The sequence below is a fragment of the Squalius cephalus genome, assembly GCF_949319135.1.
Source record: "Squalius cephalus genome assembly, chromosome: 4".
Classification (NCBI taxonomy): domain Eukaryota; kingdom Metazoa; phylum Chordata; class Actinopteri; order Cypriniformes; family Leuciscidae; genus Squalius; species Squalius cephalus.
In genome coordinates, this window is record NC_137125.1 from 6736659 (window position 1) to 6757985 (window position 21327).

The window sequence follows — 21327 nt, forward strand, 5'->3', positions numbered from 1 at the left end:
TATTCAATATTTGATTGAATGCTGAATGTTGTGCTTGGTCAATTTAATAAAATTGAGACTTTAATTGTGACAATTAAATTAATTAAATATTAAATATTAAGTGGCCAATTTTTGTAATAGTATTTATATAGGCTATATATCTAGCACCCCCCTCAGCACCTGCATTAAAAAAATATCTGGCACCGCCCCTGGTTATAACGGCCCACGTAATAAAAAAATGGTCGGGTTTAAATAGGGCTCGGGCTCATAATTACAGTTATGTTAATGTGTCGTGTTGTGTTGTGTCGGGCTGGGCCGGGCTCGGACACAACGTGCATGGGCTCGGGTAGGGTCTGGCTTGATGTTTTGGGCCTGATCTAAGCTCTTAACTCAAAGTACCGGTAGGTTCAAAGTCTCTGTGCATGTGTATGTGCGTGCGTGTGTGTGTGTCTCATGGCAATGTATATCCCATATGTTTCCATGCTTTTCCACTTCAGATCTGCTGCGTGAGATCACGTGAGGCGCTTCCTCTGGCATGATAATCTTAATAACATTTTGTAGTGTGTGGTGCACCGCGATTTTCAAAGCTTTAGTAGTGTTGTCACGGTACCAAAATTTCAGTATTCAGTACCGATACCAGTGAAAATCCACGGTTCTCGGTACCAATTTCAAACCAAAGTTTAATTTAGATTAAATTTACCAGTAAAAATTCATGGTTCTCGGTACCAAAGCAAAACACAAAAACATGCTAGCTGAACAACACACTATTTTTATTAATAAAGTTGCCATTCTTTATACTTGTTTAAAATTGTGTTTCAAGTTTTTCCACAAGTAATAAATGAAAATAAATTACAAACCTAAAAAACACAATTTTTAGGAATTAAACAAAATATGCCATGACTGAACAACAAGTTATAAACTAAAATATTATTTTAATGTAAAAAAAACAAAAAAACAATGGCATAATTTAAGTATTTCAAGCCAAGGATTGTAAACATTTGAGTGATTAAATAACTAGATAAATAACAAAACAATAAGCCATGACTGAATAAACACTCTTCTTATTTATAAACTTTAACATTTTTATAAATTAAACAAAATATGCCATGACTGAACAACAAGTTATAAATTAAAATATTATTATAAATGTAAAAAAAAAAAAATTTGAGTAAATAACTAGATAAATAACAAGCATTTTTTCAAACAAGTTTCACTTACTCTATGCTTAAAGTTTCACCCAAAAAAATACTGGCCTACACAGTTATTCCTTAAGTTATGTTCTTTGCCATTTCCAGATTTTCCGAAAGAAACACTAACATATCAACATGTTCCTGACTCAGTCTTGAGCGTCTTGGGCTAACAATTTACCCGGCAGTACTGAACACTCTTTCAGATGAACAGCTTGATGCAGCAATGCAAAGATACTTCCTGGCAAACTCGGATAGTTGAGGTAGTTTACCCATATTTGTTTTCCACCAGGAAAGTGGATCATCCTCAGCACTGACCTCAGGCATCTGACCGTACACCAAGAATTCACCATTTATCTCGTCACTTGCAGAAAGAGGTGCTTGACTTGAGGATGTTGGCTCTCCTTTTTCTTTCTTTTCCCCTTGTATGGTGGAAAGCAGAAACTTCAGGTCATTTTTGGATTTTTTTGATGGCCTGACTTCTTGACTTAACTCTCCTCCAGACACCCGAGATGCATTTCCTTCATTTTCATTGCCCATTTTCCTCACCTCATCCAGGAAACTTTGCTTCACATCATCCTTTAGAGAGACAAAGCTGTTCTTAAATCGTGGATCAAGGTAGGTTGCAGTGTTCAAAAGAAACCGCAGCTGCAGGTCATCATAGCGATGCTGAAGATACTCGTTATCTTTTCCTTCATGTCTTTGGCTAATGCAGAGTCACTTTGTTCATGACTGAGACACTCAAATATCTTCCAGAGTAATGGCAAGACTGAGGACAGGGTGGTATGTTTTTCCCCGCTAAGTGCATCAGTAAAAGGACTGAGTGGCTCAAGAACTGTTTTAACAGTTTCTAAAACTGTTATATCTGAGTCTTTTGGCATCAGATACCATTTTTTCATCTTCAGCCAGGACAGCACAGACAACCTGCTGCTGCTCCAAGAAACGTTCCATCATATCGTATGAAGAATTCCAGTGAGTGGGTTCATCATGAATGAGTTTGTGGTCTGGAGAGGACAGATCTTTCTGTTTCTTGGTCAGCTGGCGTGAAAGTTTTGGGGATCTTGTAAAGGCAGAAATAGTTTTTCGAAGCCTTGACAGCGCTGCGGACACCCTGTTTATGTCTAATGCCTTATTTACAGCAAGGTGGAGATTGTGTCTGAAACAAGGAATCCAGGTGTAGTACTCAAAGGCTTTTTTGTTATTTGTGGCATTGTCTGTTGTGATGCCTGACATTCTTGCTATGTCCAACTTCCAGTCTTCAAGTTTTTCTTCAAAGGCCTCCTTCAAACTTTCAGCAGTGTGATCTGTGTTGAGACCACAACAGCCAAGACACCAGGATTGCAATTCCCACAATTTAGTAATGTACTGCAGAGTTACAGACATGAAAGTGTCTGCAGTTCTACTTGTCCAAAGATCTGTTGTGCAGCTGTTAAACGGTTTCTCTCTGAGATGCTGGATTATGAGGTCTCTGGTGTCATTGTAGATGCGGGGAATCTCAGTGTACATAAAAAAGTTTCGACTTGGAAGCTGGTATTTTGGGCTGAAATGATGGAGCATTTGTTGGAATCCACATTTTTGAACTGTATAAATGGGCACTTTATCCATACATATGAATTCAGCAACAGCTCGGTTCAGTTTTCTTGCCTCAGGTGAGTTTTTGTCATATTTTTGCTGCCACTGAAAAGCTTCTGTAACTGTTGGCTGTTTATGAGTTTGCTGGGGTGTTCCATGGTCTTCCTCAGCCTGCAGCTGTAAAAGGAAAATATAATAAATATACTTTATAAGTATAGAAGTCAAACAATGGGCTGAGTCTGAACAAATGAAATATTAGTTTTTCTCTAAATAGCAAACCTCAGCTTTTATAATAAATCTAGATAAGTTTAAAATAACTTAAACACTGAACCATACATTTTGGATATACAATCATAAAAAAAAATCTCTAGTGTGTAAAAGCAGTAAACGCCTTTATGTCGTCCTGTTTGTTTTTTTACCCTAATTAAATGTATAGGAGCTTTAAATAGTTAATAAAGAATCTTAATTTTAACACTTATTATATTAGCGTTAGCCGCATCACGGATGCTAACGATTTAACGTTACTACACAAACGGCTGTTTATTTCTATCCGACTGATTCCGACATTCAAATTAAAATATGATATATAATTTATAACAGAAGCTCTAAATTAAAAATTAGTTTGAAACTTACCTGCTTGAACTCTTTCATCAGATCCGGGTGTCGGTCTTTGAGGTGTTTTATTAAGTTAGATGTGTTTCCTCCTTTTGAGAGAAAACTTCGATGACATAGTTTGCAAATGGGTTTTTGATGATCAATGATGTTCCCCTCGTCATCAGCCGCAAATCCGAAATATTTCCACACATGGCTCTTTCCTCCTTTTTTATCAACAAGTGGTTTTGCTACCACATCAGCTGCATCGCCAGTCGCCATGTCTCAGCGCTTTATTAAAGAGGACGCGCAACTGCACGCGCTCAGTGCATGCATGCGCATCAAGGAACGGGGTTTGAACGGGTCCTCTGTACCACCGGTACTTAACCCTCTGGGGACGGATTGGGCGGTACCGCCCAAAATGGCATCCTTTTACAAATGTGTAATTATCTTAAAAACTATTAATGATAGAGAGATGCGGTCTTTTTTGCCGTCTTCCTCAGATTCCGCTGAAAACAATGGTATATGGTATACATACTTCCTTGTTGCGTAATACCACTGCGTATAAGGCCAATGAAATCGATGTTGTTAGGAATATTCCACACGCAAAGACCAATGGAAAAATTGCCGCTGGGAGGAATATTTTTCTTACCCAATCAGAAGAAGGTTACCATGACTTATTCTAGCTAATCAGAGGACTCTGTAGCCTTGCAAGGGGTGGGACTAAAGTAAGTGATATGATGCAAACAGCCGCGTCGAGTGGAGAAGGAGACAGAGAGCGAACGGAGCAGCGTATTACACACAGAGATTTATATGAGAGACAGAACGATTATAATATTTATATATATTAGCAATATTTAATATTTATAGCATATTAGCAATTATAGCATTATTATTTTATAGTTTTAGCACTTGTATGATGGCAAGCAGTAAAAGATTTACCTCAGAACAAGCTCTGGAACAATTACTGGAAAGTGACGTGGAGAAATCCGAAGCTGACAGCTTTTTGAAAAAACGCTGTATATAAAGTTCATTATTTCATTGTTCTTTACACTTTTGATTGAACAATTACAAATATCTGTCTAGCAAAGGGTTTGAAATATATATATTTTGTTCAAAAACTGTTCACTATTGTTTTGTGAGGTGTGATTTTCAGTAATAAATGACTAAAATAAAATTTTCGTTTTTGAAATTCTCTAGTTTATTGTAAATTTTTTACTCATACTTCCTTTATAAACACATTACATGCATTCTTATGTTAGCTTAGGGTCTTCTGAATCCATAGATACCAAACACATGGTGTTCCATCTCCATTAAATATGGTTTATAAGCCCAAATGTAAAAATAGAGAAAACGGACCAAAAAGGGCTTAGTCCCCAGAGGGTTAAGAAAACTTGGTACCGTGACGTTTACATTTTTTTAGTACCGACTTGGTACCGAAGTACCGGGTCTTTTGACAACACTAGCTTGTAGTGTGAGCATGTTTAAGATTTGAGGGAAGAAAATCTGCAAAGATTCTCCTTAAGTGTGTGCTGCAACCAGATTTCAAAATCGGTTAGGATTTTAAAACTCCTGTAGTGTGAGCCAGGCATAAGTGATTGTGGTGTTCTGTTCTTGGGTGTAATAACGAACACAGCAGTCATTTTGATGTTCCTAAATCCGAACCACTGAAGACGCAGTGGCTGAGTTTTGTTTTCGAAGGGAATATTCCCCAAGATCAACTCAATGCTTTCATGTTTGCGCGAATCATTTCTCACCAGACTGCTTTACAAACGAGGTCAGTATAAAGCGGGTTTTGCTAAGAAGCTGCTCCTGAAAAAAGGATCGGTACCAACTATTTGTGTTCCTGCTGCACCTCCAGAAGAAGAAGTGAGTGTAACGTTATATTAACCTTTATATTAATATTTATATTAATCTTTGCAAATCGCTTGCTGCACGCTTCACGATGAATGCGGCTGCTTACACTCAGGGTACATTACTGTTATGCAACTGCTCAGAAACAAGACGTTGAGATCCAAATGCAGCTTTATTAGGGTTAATCCAGACACGTAATCCAAGAAACAGGCAATGGTCGAAACACAGGTAAGCAGTCCAAATGAATAAACAAACAAACCAGGAAACACAGGCAGGGGTCAGAGGCAGGAGAATAATCCGAGGAACAGGCAGGGGATCCAGGAAACGGGAAACCATGAAGAAACGCTCAGGAGTGCAGTGTAACCACATACAAAACTTCGAGGAGAGTGAATGAGTGAACAGGGTACAAATAGGCTAGGGAGACTAACAGGGTGACGAGACACAGGTGAATGCAATCAGTGAAGATGAGTCCAGGCAATGAATTATGGGCTGATCGTGGTCCGTGAAGCGGAAGAGGACCTGGAGACTGCGACAAGACGGGAGACCAGGGCGGAGCAGGCAGTGCAGGCGACACGGGCGGAGAAGACCCCTCGGGCGGCCACGGCGGAGACGACCCTTCGGGCGACCACGGTGGAGAAGACCCTTCGGGCAGCCACGGTGGAGACGACCCTTCGGGCGGCCAGGGCGGAGCAGACGGTTCAGGAGACCATGGGGGCGTGGTCCTATCAAGGGACCTCCTGCCTAACCCCTATGGGGTTATGGGCAGGAACAGACACCGGCTCAGGAACAGACACCGGCTCAGGAACAGACAGCGTGGCAGTGGCCATCTTTGCTGAGGGCTCAGGTTCAGGCGTGGCGGCGGCCATCTCTGCTGAGGGCTCAGGTGACATGGTGGCGGCCATCTCTGCTGAGGGTTCAGGCGGCGTGTCTTGTCCGGAGACACTGGCTCAGCGGCGGCCAACTTGTCCGGAGACACTGGCTCGGCGGTGGCTATCTTGTCCGAAGACACTGGCTCGGCGGCGGCCATCTTGTATGGAGACACTGACTCGGCAGACGTGACATGAACAGTCTCTGGATCGGCAGACGTGATGTGAAGCGCAGGCTCGGCAGGGCCGACGTGGAGATACTCAGACTTGGCCGGTGTGGTGAATAATATGGTTACTCGGTGTATTGGGTCCGGGCGTAGGACCCAAGCAATCCGATTGGCTCAAAGCCCGTTTTATGGGTAATCGCTTTAGTGCCTGGTTATAAATCATACAAAATAATTTTATTATAGAAGACGTTTGTACTACGTTTTAACGAGTCATTAATGTATTTAATGTATTTTAAATGATACGTTTCATATACTAGTATTTAACCGAAGCTATAGATTGTGAAATTAAACATTTCTCGTTGTTCGTGTTTTTTAGTTAGCTTAGATAATAGCATAGCATACAGCTAACGTTATCCGATGATCGTGCTATGAGCTTAAACTGCACTGATACTGCCTTACCGTATTCACAGCCATTCGTAATGCAATTATAATTATGTAATTATTTTTTATCCTCAATAATCAGCGCAATATGTTACAAGTACACTTTTATTTATTAAAAGAGCCATAAAATAATATTTATTTGTGTATATTACTATTTTTACTATTACATTTAAATAAATTACAGAATGCTAGCTATGTTTTGTGGGCATAAATATGAATTGGTTGTCTAGTCTTGACTAAAGAACACTATAATTATGGAATCACAATCTTAATGTAATTAATCAAACCCCTTAATTCATATAATAATCTTTATTTTAAAGAAATAACATGTTAAAGTATGTTTTGTGACGAAGTTATTTGTTTTAAAGAAATAGGACATAATATGCTTTTTTATTACAAGCATGTCATTTGTGTACTAATGCATATGATTTATGTCATAATAATTCTTAATACAGATCATACAACACAATAACATTTAATGTAATAAAATTAGAGAATCAAAACTTATATAAAAATTATATTAAATTACACAATACAATACATAATGAATTCTGAAACTGAATTATGAGATGTAATATATTACATTTTTATTAACACAAAACTACAAGCAAAATGCACATCGTTTTAGGACATTTATAGAGCTTTTTAAAATACACAACAATACAAAGCAGCTTTAAACAAACATACTCTAGTATGTCTTTACTTTCCTAAACACTTTTGTGATAGTCCTCTGGCTATAGATTGTGAAGATTTAAAAACAATTAATGTTGAGTTAGCTGTGTTAAAATATTTAATGAACTGTAAGGTTAAAGTTTTTTGAGAGCTAATGAGACAAATACTGTAGATGCAGTGTATTTTGCTGTATGAAAAGTCAAATCTTTAGTTTGAAGTAAATTCATGTCAAGGCAAGTCACCTTTATTTATATAGCGCTTTTTACAATACAGATTGTATCAAAGCAGCTTCACATTGATAAAATGAAAATAATACAACAAAGTTTGTTTCTAGAAGAAAATTGCATCATTGTCCACCCTAATTAGGCAGATCAATAATATTGTTGAATATTAAATGTCCCCAACTAAGCAAGCCAAAGCCAAGGCAACAGTGGCAAGGAACCAAAACTCCATCAGATGACAGAATGGAGAAAAACACCTTGGAAGAACCCAGGCTCAGTCGGGGGCCAGTTCTCCTCTGGCCAACGAGCGAACAGTGTATGATTATGATCCAGGCAGCATTACAGATCAGAAGTCAGATTGGTCGTGTCGATGAGGCTGGCACTTCAGGGATGCGTCATGGTTGGGTCCACGTGCAGGTCCACCATCTAGTCTGGATACGGCCGGGGTCCACCTCACTTCAGAAACGGAGAGACTGGTTGACAATTCAGCACTGCGTTGTCGTCGCGTCCAGGCGTAGGTCCTTCATCTGATCTGGATACGGCCTGGATCTGTCGGACTGCGGTAAACCTCGGTATAAGCAGAGAGACTAATATTAACGTAGACGCCATTCTTCTTATGATGGAACGAGAACATCAGGATTTATGGGAAGTGTTCCCGGTTCCGGCTGGCCTAATCTATGCAGCCTAATATGGAAATATATAAGTCTATAATGTGTTATGTGAATGCTAGGTCAAAGAGATGTGTTTTTAGTCTAGCTTTGAACTGACTGAGTGTGTCTGCTTCCCGGACAATGGTAGGAAGACTGTTCCAGAGTTTTGGTGCTAAATAGGAGAAGGATCTACCGGCAGCAGTCGATTTTAATATTCTAGGTATTATCAACTGGCCGGAGATCGCAATAGACGTGAAGGACTATAATGCGTTAAGAGCTCGCTCAAGTACTGGGGAGCTAAACCATTTAGTGCTTTGTAATTAATCAGCAATATTTGAAAATTTGTGCAGTGCAGTGTTGACAGAACCGGGCTAATATGGTCATACTTCCTGGTTCTGGTAAGAACTCGAGCTGCTGCGTTTTGGACCAGCTGTAGTTTGAAGGAACTCTGCAAAAACACACAAACAACACGTCACATGCAACTGAACACTTACAGTCTTTAGTGCTGTGGAACACCACTCACTGTTTTTGCTTTAATTTGCAAACTCAAAGGTGCAACGCAGCCGACGGTTAGCTCGTTGAACCTGAGCTGTCATGGATGCAATGACTTTTGAGGGAACTCTGCAAGACACAGCTAGCCCGTTGGGAACATTTCTTGCAAGAAATCAATATCTTTTAAGGACAATTTGAATCCTGATGTCTCTTATGCCTGATGCTGTTTTGTTAGTTATTGTTTTGCCTTAACATTAATCCATTAATCCATTAATCCAAACAGCGCTTAATCTTGCAAAGTACGTTTTGGTGTTACTGCTATCATTACGTTAGTAATTCATTAAGTTAACTATAAAGTGTCGCTATGTTGTGAGAAGGTATTCCTTTGCAGAGATCCCAACCCTAACTAAGCATTTAACAAACAGAAAAAAGTCGTGACATCTCATTGCTAGATGTTCTCCAGTCCTAAAAGTAAAACAAAAACACAAACAATCTGCATTTAAAAGATCTTTTAGAAAGTCATGGTCTCTTTTGGGCCTTTGTCAGTGATGCTTGATTTCTTTCAAGACAACATAGGCTACTCTGAATTACTTCTCATCCCATACATGAAAAAAAAAAATACATGCTGTGTTGGTGATATCATAATTTTATATATATATTAAAATATTCTTACATAGGCTATATAAAATAAAATGACACAACCCTGTCTCTTTTTGTAAAATTTTAGTTTTATTGATCAATAATAGCAACTATGAAAGTATAAGTAGCCATAGTTATAAAACTAAACTTTGCCCTCAGCCAAAACGATTTGCAAGGGAACAAATTAATGATATCAAAGATCGTCTGTTAGACATAGCCTACACAAGACGAATTATACCACTCCACTTGACTCAGCGAGTAACGTCTGCTGCACTTGCCGAGATAAGGCTTTTTCAGGCGGGATACGTGAGCGCTGAGCGCCCGGTGATCCCTTGGATCTCCCGTCTCCGAAAACGTCAGATCAAAATTTGAAATAGGCGCTATCTGTATAAACAAACAACATATTTGAGATTAAAACAACTACATTATCGACTGAAAAACTCTTAAAACTACATTTCGTGACACATTAACAGTAGTATTTTTAAATTTCGCGGTCTTTCTCCTGCTATTGACGCAACTTGAGATTTTAAATATTAGCTATAGAATATACACAATTTACATGTACAATATAAAATTTAATTTAATATACATTGCATATAGCATCTCTCTGAAGACCAGCGGGATTTAGCATTCATAAAGCTACCACATAATAACACTAAAACAGCTCACGTTAGCTTCAAGTTATCGCGAGAACAGATTTAGATCAGGCATACTAATGGGGTCCTTCGCCCAGACCCAATACACCGAGTAACCATATTATCCGCCACACCGGCATGACGTGAAGAGATTCAGGAACGGCGGCCATCTTAGGATATGGCCCTGGAACGGTGGTTGCGGCAAGACGAGACCCTGGGACGGTGGTTTCGGCGGAACGAGACTCTGTTCGGGCGGCCCTCTTGGCAGTACGTGCTGACATCAGCGGTGGATCTGTCACGTTGGAAATAAGTCCTGGACGCCCATAGACCGATCCAGTGGCAGGCTTTATGGGTAGCGTGACGTGAAGATTCTCAGGCTGGGCAGGCGTGACGTGAAGATCAGGCTGAGGGGATACTGCGGGTTCACGGAGCTCCTTCTCCTTCACGCCCACAGTAAACGATGAACCGCTCAACAACAGGGCCAGATCTATATATTGTTCTAATATCCCGTGAGGATCATGGTCGGGCATCAATGACCGGAGCGGTTCAGATAATCCTCTGTGGAAAAAGATCATTAAGCACTCGGTGCTCATTAGCGTGATGTGCCAGTTCAATAAAATCTGCAACGTAGTCTTCGATGGACCGATTCTCCTGACGGAGACGCATGATTTGGACTTCTGGACACATGGTTGGCATGGCTGCTGGATCTCGGTGTGGTGAAGTTTTCTGTTACGCAACTGCTCAGAGACAAGACGTTGAGATCCAAATGCAGCTTTGTTAGGGTTAATCCAGACACGTAATCCAAGAAACAGGCAATGGTCGAAACACAGGTAAGCAGTCCAAACGAACAAACAAACAAACAAACAAACAAACAAACCAGGAAACACAGGCAGGGGTCAGAGGCAGGAGAATAATCCGTGGAACAGGCAGGGGATCCAGGAACCGGGAAACCATGAAGAAACGCTCAGGAGTGCAGTGTAACAACATACAAAACTTCGCCAAGAGTGAATGAGTGAACAGGGTACAAATAGGCTAGGGAGACTAACAGGGTGACGAGACACAGGTGAATGCAATCAGTGAAGATGAGTCCAGGCAGTGAATTATGGGAAATGTAGTGCGTGGCTGATCGTGACAATTACGGCATGTTTTCTATGTACGACGTTCTCAATATAATTCATAATCCCACGTTTATAATGAACAATGCGTTATGGTTATTGTGTTAGAAACGGTGTACGCACAGAACAGAGGGGCGGGGTGAGCAAAGCTCATTATCATTTAAAGACACATGCACTTAAACAGCGTGCTGAAAACAGAGCTATTTTTGACCAGGTAAAATTAGTGTTTTCTTACAATACTAATGAGAATTTTTAATTACAGTATATTACAAACTTTTAATTTAGACCCTAAAGAATCATATTAGCTTGTACAAAAATGCCATTATATGACCCCTTTAAAACAGAGAGAGAGAGAGAGAGAGAGAGAGAGAGAGAGAGAGAGAGAGAAGCAGCCACTGGAGAAGAGGTATACAGTGTGTGTGTGTGTGTGTGTGTGTGTGTGTGTGTGTGTGTGTGTGTGAGTTAAACTATGCAGGGAAATGTCTTGATATTGTTACTGTTGGTCCTGGAAAGCATTGTTGCAATTATGTGGTGTAAATCCTGTATGATGGAGAATATCTACAGGTGTTGATGTCAGTGTAATAGAGGCCCTATAATTCCTTGATAAAACCTTGATTGTGTGTGTGTGTGTGTGTGTGTGTGTGTGTGTGTGTGTGTGTGTGTGTGTGTGTGTTTGGGCTAGAAGACAATGTGCCCAGGGTTCTGAAATCTTAATCCGTGTTTGCGTACAGACAGAGTTTTCTGCAGAGAAGGACAGTCTCACCCAGTGCCTTTATGTGCATCACTTACACCTCACCCTGCTGGTTCCTGTTATGTTCATTTAGTTAAAGATCTAAACCATTGTGAGAAAAGCATCTCTCACCACTGATGCCCTAGACAGGAAACGCTTCAAAGAAGTAGCAGGTTCTCGGCCACATCCTGTCACACAAACATTTGCATTTATATTGAAGAAACAAACTTTCCACTAAGCAGAAAACTCTTAAAGTAACTACAATGTTTTGATGGCAGACAGTGATTCTCCACATAGTTGCACTTTTATGTCACAAATCCTTTTGAAAAATGTAATTTCTATGAATTAAATCTCTACTAGTTTTCTGAAGAAGTTCTGGTTTAATCGGTTTAAGTTCCAAAGTTCTCACAGTCCTTTATGAAAACGCAGAACTGAAAGCAGTTTCAAAGCAACTTCTGCTGAAGTTCAGTGGAGGATCAAGACACATCTTCATCATCAGTATTCATGGTTAGTAAATACTACTTCATAAAATACTGACATATATAGATTTAACAGTGTCATGCATCCAAGCTATATTATAATCTGAGTCTCATATTATCTTGTGTTATTATATTATCTTGTAAAAAGGACTTTTAGGACTTCTTTAACAGAGGAGTTTGGATGAGTTGTCTCTGAAAGTCCTGATCCAATCACAGCTTCATTTCATAATCCAAATAACATTTGAGTGCATAGGTCCAAATGTTAGGAGTGAAACTACTTCAGAACTTTTTCTTTTTATCCTGCAGCTGTGAATCTGTGAAGGACGATGGCGTCTGTTAAAGTTAAAGAACTGCTTGAGAACTCACTGAGTGATCTGGTAGAACCTGAACAGAAGAAGTTTAAGTGGCACTTAGAGAAGGATCATGAGTGTATAAAAAAGTCTGAAATGGAGAAAGCAGATATCTTAGACACAGTGAATAAGATGGTAGCATGTTTTAAATCAGAAAAAGCTGTGAATAACACAGTGGAGATCCTGAGGAAGATGAACCAGAATAATCTGGCTGAGCAGCTGGAGAACAAACACAAGCAACTCAAGCAAGGTAATGTTTAATTCACTGTGACTGTAATGTAATTGACCGGAAATATGAAAACAGCTGTCACTGTTGGAGCACATTCAAATAAAATGGTGTAAATACCCTGGTGAAAAAAATAATATACTTTAGCACAATTTATTGTTATGTACTATAGACCCCTTTTGACGTCACAATTACGTCACAGCGTTAGCTGGAGGCAAAACGAAGGGAAAACTGGAGGCGGCTAATACAAACCAGCACAGATTCGGCTACATAATAAGGATCTTAAATTATTATTATTGTTATTAAATGTCATCTTGTTGTGTTGTTGGGTGCAAGAATCGATGGAGTACAGGCTCCCATTTGAAATTTTATCGCATAATGTTTTCTAAATTATTGTGATTATTTGTGAATCATCTATGATTGTGTACATTGTTTTGATTGATTGTGACTAGATTTTTGGAAGAACCTGGTAAGAGTGTAATCAAATACATAGTTAAAAAATGAATATGCTGCATCTGGAATTTTTATTTCTAGAAAATATTCACATCATTAAAATTGCACCGTAATGTCACTCTTTACATTGCCGTCTTCTGTCTGGCCGTGGCGCTGGCTAGGCAGAACTGCGGATCGTAGACTACCACACAAGTCTTGTACGTGACCATTTAGTACAGTTATAGGCATCTAAATTTGTATATGCCCTCAGTTTCTCTTTACCCTCAGTTTCTCTATCGGGTAGGTGTAGAAGTCAGGCCACTCAAACGGAGGTAGCGTTGACGTTAATCCTGTCAGATCGTCAATCCATTGAATGAGCGTGTATGCCGGGTCAGCCAATCTGGGATGTCCGTTAAACTAATTTTGTTCTAAATACATTTTAGTTGTACAAAAGCATTGCTGAAGTTCAACTAAAGCTGTATTTAATATACTTGCTTGTGCTAAAGTGGAACTATTGCAAGTATACTTAAGTACACTTTACATATACTCTTGTATTTAAGGTTTGAAATGCAGAATTCCTTCAATTGCAATTCAATTACACTGTACGAGTGTTGAACATACATTAATATTATACTGATAAAAACTTTAAATGATTTTAAACACATTGCAATGGCATTCCAAGTAAACTTTAAGTGTGATAATGGCATCAATATAGTGTGCTTCAAATAGGCTACAATAAAGTAATCTTTATAAATAATGCCACAGCTTCAGAATTAGATCGGATTTTCTGAGGCATTAGGCTATGTATCCACGGTCTAATGACGAGAGAAACCCTGACGCGCATCTGCACGGATGGCCCGACGAAACATCTCGTCGTAGGAGAGGAATGTGGACACACAACATATCAAAGGTTGGCTTGCTCATCCTAAAATTTCGAACCCACTGCTCCTCATTAAAGCCCGCCACGATCTCATGAAAGTGCGTATCCATAGGACGAATTTTATTTCTCGTGCCATTTACGACAGAAATTTTTTTTGCGTGCATATGATGCGCAGTTTTCGCTTGCATATGATACGCACTTTATGGCATGTAATATGCACACACTCCACACCCCTAATCCTACCCAAGGGGTTTACAGTGCGTATCATGCACGCAAAAACTATTTTTGGCGTATAAATGGCACGAGAAATAAAATTAGTACTATAGATACGCACTTTCATGAGATCGTGTTGTATGTTCCCACCAGTCCTGAGATCTCTCTTGCACACAATAACTGAAGCATATGCGCAGGCTGCAATGATGGCCCTTCTCGTCCTCCTCCGTCTCAAAATCATGATGATGTTTGGCAAACTTCGCATATCACAAAGCATCAAGCATAGTTCGTCCATCTGTGCAAGAACCCCCTTTAAGCATGCGCGATGTTTCAGATAGTATGTCAAGCAGTGGCGTGCACAGGGGGGGGGGCCCGGGGGGGCTCAAGCCCCTGCCCCTTTTGTCTCAAAATGTATTGTGCCCCTCTCTGATAAATGTAAATAATAATTATTATTAAAATAAATATTATAATAAATAACAATACACTTATACACCATTGCCACGAACAATAATAATACAAACAAATATTAAATATTATTTTTTTGGCGGAAGCATTTGGCGGAGGTGTAGTGGCAGTAGGCGGAGTTCTTTTTTTCAGCGCTATGTACGCAGCAGTTCGCCGCGAGTCTTCAAACTGCACGGGCAGCAGGTAATATTAAGCTAATACGGAAAAGTTACATTTATCCTACCATGCTACTGTAAAAGTTGCGGCAGCATGTGAGTTATGCTTAACAATCATAAAAGTATTACTCAATTTCAGCCGCATTCTGAGTCTGACAATGTCATTCGTTTTTGTCCAGGCCATAGCAAGTGTTCTTAGCTTGGGGAAATACATCTAGTGAAAGGAAATTTCATGTCCAAGGAAAAGTCCATGTCCAGCTCTAAATTGTAAGGAATTTATATCTTTGATTTCATAGTAGGCCTACACTTTACAATGAGGTTTATTTGTTTATTATTCATATTAACTAACATTAACTAATCATGCAAAACAACTAAAAACATTACAGATCATGTACAAAGTAAAAAATCATCAATTGCCAGAAAGTATCCAAGGGTTGTTCACAGAAAGAGAATGCCAACATGACTTAAGGGGAACTTGTACAATTCAAAAAGAACATAGGACCAATGCAAAATACCATTGTATTTCAGTTAAAGGTGTAAATCTATGGAATAGCTGTCATGAGGAATTAAAAATATGTGGGGCACTTAATAAGTTAAAGAAACTATTTAAAAAATAATGCACTGAAACTATATGAAACCATTTAAAGAATGTTAAATGAACAAGCTGCTTTTGTTGTATTTGGATTGTGCAACGGTATTGCACAGGAAATACTAATGTTTTTGTATTCTGTTAATATTTGTTTGTCAACATTATAATGATGTAAGACAATAATTATTTTTATTTTTTATTAAAATATGAGATGTTTTAAAAAGGTAGGCATTATAAGCAAGAGCTTCAGCCTACACCTCAGACTGTGCTGTTGTTTGTTAGCTCAACTGTGTCTGAAACTGAACTAAACATTTGTTAGGCTACTGTATAGGCCTATTTGTTAATCTTAGTTAATAATAATACAACTTTTAATTGTTTGTTCATGTTATGTCACAGTCAGTGCATTAACTAATGTTAACAAATACAACTTTTGATTTTAATAATGTTTTAGTAAAGGCTGAAATTAATATTAATTAAGATTAATAAATTGTGTAGAAGTGTAGTTCATTATTAGTTCATGTTAACAAATTTAACTAATGAAACCTTATTGTAAAGTGTTACTGATTTCATGATAGCTAACACTTTATTGAATACATAGGCCTACAATTTATAACATCAACATAACTAAACATGAATTCCTCATAATTACCGACTTGATTCTCTGTTTTGTTTGGTAAAGTAAATAATATTTAGTTATATTATCATCATTTCCGAGAGAGGCTCTCTGACCGACTGCTGCTCTCCATCGAGTGAGATATTCCAAATAATTGTGAGGAAGTCATTAAAATATATAAAACACAACAGACAGACGGGTGCTGCTTTAAATACAGGTGATTTATTTAAAAAATAAATGTTTTTTTTTTAAAAGTGCCCTTTTTGGTCCTTCCGCCCCTGCCCCTGAGGAGGTCTGTGCACGCCACTGATGTCAAGTGTAAACACATGAATCGGATATGGGTCACAGTTGAAAGAACATGTAAACGGATGGTCCAAGAAATCGGATATAGGCAACAAACCAGAATTGAGCATCAAGACCTGCAGTGTAAACGAGGCCATAGATCAAGCATAGCGGTCTGACGTGTCAACTTCTGGTTCAACCAATAATAGGACGTTGGGGCAGGCCAATGGTTTAGCTAGTGTTTTCAAGTCATGTCAGAAAGAATGTATTTATGAGCTAAAATGCACATGAACATCAGCACACAGCACAAGGTTTGGTAAGGATTTTCTTAAGAGTTTCCGAGTTAGGTGCGTGACAGTGAGAAAACATGGAAGCAGAGTCTGCCCTCCTGAAAAAAACCTATGCCAAAATGTATTTAAAATAGGCCTACATTTATTTCATACTAACTATAATACAAACCCATTAATATATTTACTGACATATTGCTTGAGACTATCATTATATGTGTGTGTGTGTGTGTGTGTGTGTGTGTGTGTGTCAATATTCAGCTCAAGTCAGTTCAGTATTGATTCTGCTCAGTTCCATAACTGTGTAAAATTCATCTGTTGTGCATACATACTATATATTTCCTAGCTCAAAACGAGGCGGAAGTGGTAAAATCGGAAAATCCTGATCATGTTTTTTAATAGAAAGATAATTAAAATAGTATTTTTCGTAGACCATAATATAAGGTACCATGTTTCCCACAGTATTTTTGTGGTTTCAGTTCGGTACCTCTAGGGGGGTCTGTGGGCATTGCTCCCTGGGAAATTTTTTTTTTAAAGATGAATTCATTAATCTGGTGCACTCTGAGTCACCCAGATCCGCTGTTAAAAATAAATAATCCACCGCCAACAGCCCAAAATATGATATTCTTTGATTTAGACATCTGCATCTGATCATCACTTTACATTATTATTTAAATTCTCAGTGTTAAGCATGATGATATGGTAACATATCACACTGAAGTAGGCTGATTTAAAATTAACATTTATTTAAATTAAAAGTTCTTCTTTTGGCAAAATTACATTTCCTTAATAACCTAAACAGAGGCTTTACTCCCTTCAAACTTAAATGATTACTGTCTCATTACATCACTGTTGGAAAACACTCTTATCAGAATTTTTTTTACCTTTATAAAGGGCATCTTGCTCCATCTTTCATTTAAAATTCTTCAATTTGATCAATACATTCAATTAGAATAATACGAGATAGGCTGTAAACAATCAAAACGTTGGGAAACACGGTAAGACATCTATATTATTATCAACTATAGGCTATCAATCTTCACTTACATTAAATGAAATAAAATCAGAATCATCCTCACGGTTTCGGTGATTCCCTTGTTATTTTTTTATTTTATTTTTTGATATTGGCCTTTTAATCAGGGCATTTGTCCCGTTCGGCAAGTACAATTCTCTCTCACTTGTCCCTTAAAAAACACACACACAAAAAAACACACGTATCCCGGACAAGTGTTAATGTCGAGCCCTGATATGTTTCCTTGATTGGTTTTCACTGAAGAGAATTACGTTGTTGAAAACCAAAGTAAAAAGAGTGACGCACGTTCATGGCGTTTTACCGTGATGAGAGTTCCGTGTCTTTATTAAACTCAACACATTATAATGATTGATCTGTCATCCACCCTTGGTTAATTGGAATGTTATGTTTTTATGACTTGGCCCACCCAACCCGCGGATTATGATCCGCGCAGCGCTATACTATAGGGATCTCCCAGTCACGTGACCCCTAGCCGCGTGTCAGCCATTTTGACGGAATACATCCGTCAGCTACTCAGTGGCAATGGATCTATTATTAGGGGTGGGTAATATATATTATTAGTATATTATTATACTAATATAATTATTAGTATAATTATTTTATAATTAGCCTAAATATTGCAATACTTTGCGCTACAGTATTGGTATAATTGCGTGTATAATATGGTGTAATAATATATTATTAGTATATTATTATACTAATAATATAATTATTAGTATAATTATTTTATAATTAGCCTAAATATTGCAATACTTTGCGCTACAGTATTGACATAATTGCGTGCGCAAAATATCTCGATACTGAACAGAATCGATTTTTTCCCCCACCACTATCTATTATTAGCGCAGCGGCCGTCAGCTAACTCTTCACGTCATGTCATCGCAGTTATTAGCATCACAAAAAGTTAATTGAACAAATAATAAAGATTGTGTTACATTTATTGTTTCTGATTAATAATACAGGTTCTTTTTTTTATATATATATCTCTAAAAGAGTACATTTATCGGTCTTAGGGTCGGTGACTTTCTTTTATGCATTCAAAGTTGGTACACTATGCAGTTATTTAACACTAGATGTTGTCATGGACATGTTACAAAAACTGAATAGATCAGTCAAGTAACCTTGTATAATTTCATTTAAACTCAGCGCCGCCGCTCCCACCACGCGAATCACGCGCTGTGCGTAGGGCACCAAATGCTGAGGGGGCACCAAAAATAGCCTAATGAAAAAAAATAATTATGCCGATATTATTTAATTAGCCTATAGAATATTATTAGGCACATTTTAGCCATGTATGTAACAAAAAAAAAGGGAACAAGATAATTGAATTGCTCTAGTCTAGAAAGTACCCCCCCGCCCCGTTGGATGGTCCGTGCCGGTTGTTCGCGCGGGCGCCTGAAGAAGTTTTACAGAGTCAGACAGACAGTAGGCAACTTTTTTGGAAATGGCCCCTAAAAGACAGCAGGAGTCAGGATCTGAGAAAAGAATTAAAAAGAAACTGCGAGATGATGCCCGTGCATCACTTGCAGGTAAGTCCATGTTTAATCATTCTTAAATACGGGAAATGTGCTGCTGCTAATCGTAATGCACCTCGAACTTGCTGACGTTAATGTTAGCAAACTGTGTTATTAAAACTTATAACTTCGGTGCAAGCTAAATTGAGATTTTACTGTTAAACATTACCTATTTTACAAATAACTGATGCCAGCTAGCTGTTACTTTCTTTACTATCTTTCTTTCGATAGCAGTAGTTTATGGTTTATTTTGACGTGACGGTGGTTTTAAATGTTTATCATTTTTTCCGGTATAAGATTCCTTGTTTGAATATTTTGTATAATAAATGTAATTTATTCAAAGTGACATTGAATTTTGGAAAAACGTGTCTGAATTATTTGGATATTTTTTTATTTTTTTTTTATTTTGCTGTTTACTGAAGAAAAGTTTGCACTTTCAAATGTGTAGTGTGTGTTGGCTATTCTACATATGTTTACTAAGTCAGCAAAGCTGTGAAGATTTTACTTTCTCTTTTTAGTGTGCTTAAGTTTTATACTGTGATGCTGCTATTGTGTTATTGGTATTGAGTTATATGTTTGGTAATTAAAAGTTAATGTTAAATTGGCAAAAACAAACGTTTTTTTTTTTGTCTCGGGGTCGGGGTGGGGGGCATCATAAAGGAATTATGCTTAGGGCACCAAAATGGCTAGCATCGGCACTGTTTAAACTTTATTGTATATTTTACATGCACTTTTATAATTTGTTTACATTTTACTTCTTGTATCACAAACAACTGACATGAATGTACTTGAACTTGACTGCAAAGTTATTTAGCAATAAAACATGATATATATTTCAACCCATTGTTATTTACTGTCATTGTTACAATAGACAGATATTCTGAACACATTTCAAATTCATGAAAAAAGTCATTCATATATTTGGGTTTAGGGAGCTTGTAGTGCGCTATCATGGCTAATAAGCGTCAAGCACCAACCTGGAATGTCCCACCGCAGGATTCAAACACAAGCGTGATAGAATCTGTTGATATGAGGCACAGTTTTCATTCAAATGGTACAACTGATTCAGAAAGATTCGTAAATGGCACAACAAATATGTACTATTTTGTCCAATGGCATTTCTCCACTCAAAGACTCTAACAAAGACAATGGAATGGGTCCATCAAGAATTGTACATTTTTGTCTTGTAAGGCCAGTGACACGCTCCACGTGGATCCGCACAGATGCTAACCCTTGGATTAAAGTAAATTTGCTGGAGGAAGTACACAGAATCACAGATGTAACTGTTTCTCTGATATAAGAGTTCAGGATTGTGATGTCATGTTGCTAAGCATTGTGGTATTAGTGGTAGGCTTTTTCCATAATAAATTAATGGAGGTTTTAAAAGGTAAAATCCTGGTGTTAACGTTCACATAAAAACGTTTTGACATTGGGCTACAGTGTGTTAGGTAAATGCATTTACCAGTAGTGACTCTGAAGCTAACTGAGCAGTTCCACGGCTCTCTTCATTACTCTTTACTACTACTTTAATAGTGTTTCTAGCTAATGTTGGTAGTTTTTTTTTTCACTGCTACAAAAAAAAAACGTTGAAAAATGTAGTCAACCCATACACCGTTAGAACCGTGAAAAAAATGCACAATATTTCTATCATAAAGGGTGACAGCTAAACGTTTGATTAACAATTGATTTTCTGTTTAAAGCAAAAATATATATATATCATAAAATTTGGAGCCTGATGTGTCCGGCTAAGGGTTAGGGTTATGTTATGTGGGTCATGTTATGTTGAATGCTTGGTAGTGCACACAAACATTGTGGATTTCTATGGCAACAGTGAATTTATAACATTTGATTCCGAACTCAGAGAAATCATTCATTAGCCTTCGAGGGGACAACTTACCTGATCCAAAATGAAGACTTGAAATGATTGAGTTGGAAACCAAACACCGCCATCAGCGTTTTGCCTGTTTATTGCCGCCAACCACTTGTTTCTCCATTTTG

The 21327-nt window shown here is 38.1% G+C and overlaps 1 protein-coding gene across 1 annotated transcript in view; it reads left to right on the forward strand.

The window, feature by feature from the left end:
* Nucleotides 1–12004: 12004 nt before the first annotated feature.
* Nucleotides 12005–21327, forward strand: part of LOC307157231 (protein NLRC3-like) — a 46293-nt gene continuing 36970 nt past the window's right edge. The window contains exons 1-2 of the mRNA XM_079869078.1: nucleotides 12005–12318; nucleotides 12597–12890. Of these exons, the coding sequence (XP_079725204.1) occupies nucleotides 12617–12890 (274 nt within the window). The 5' untranslated portion in view covers nucleotides 12005–12318; nucleotides 12597–12616. The remainder of the gene's footprint in view (nucleotides 12319–12596; nucleotides 12891–21327) is intronic.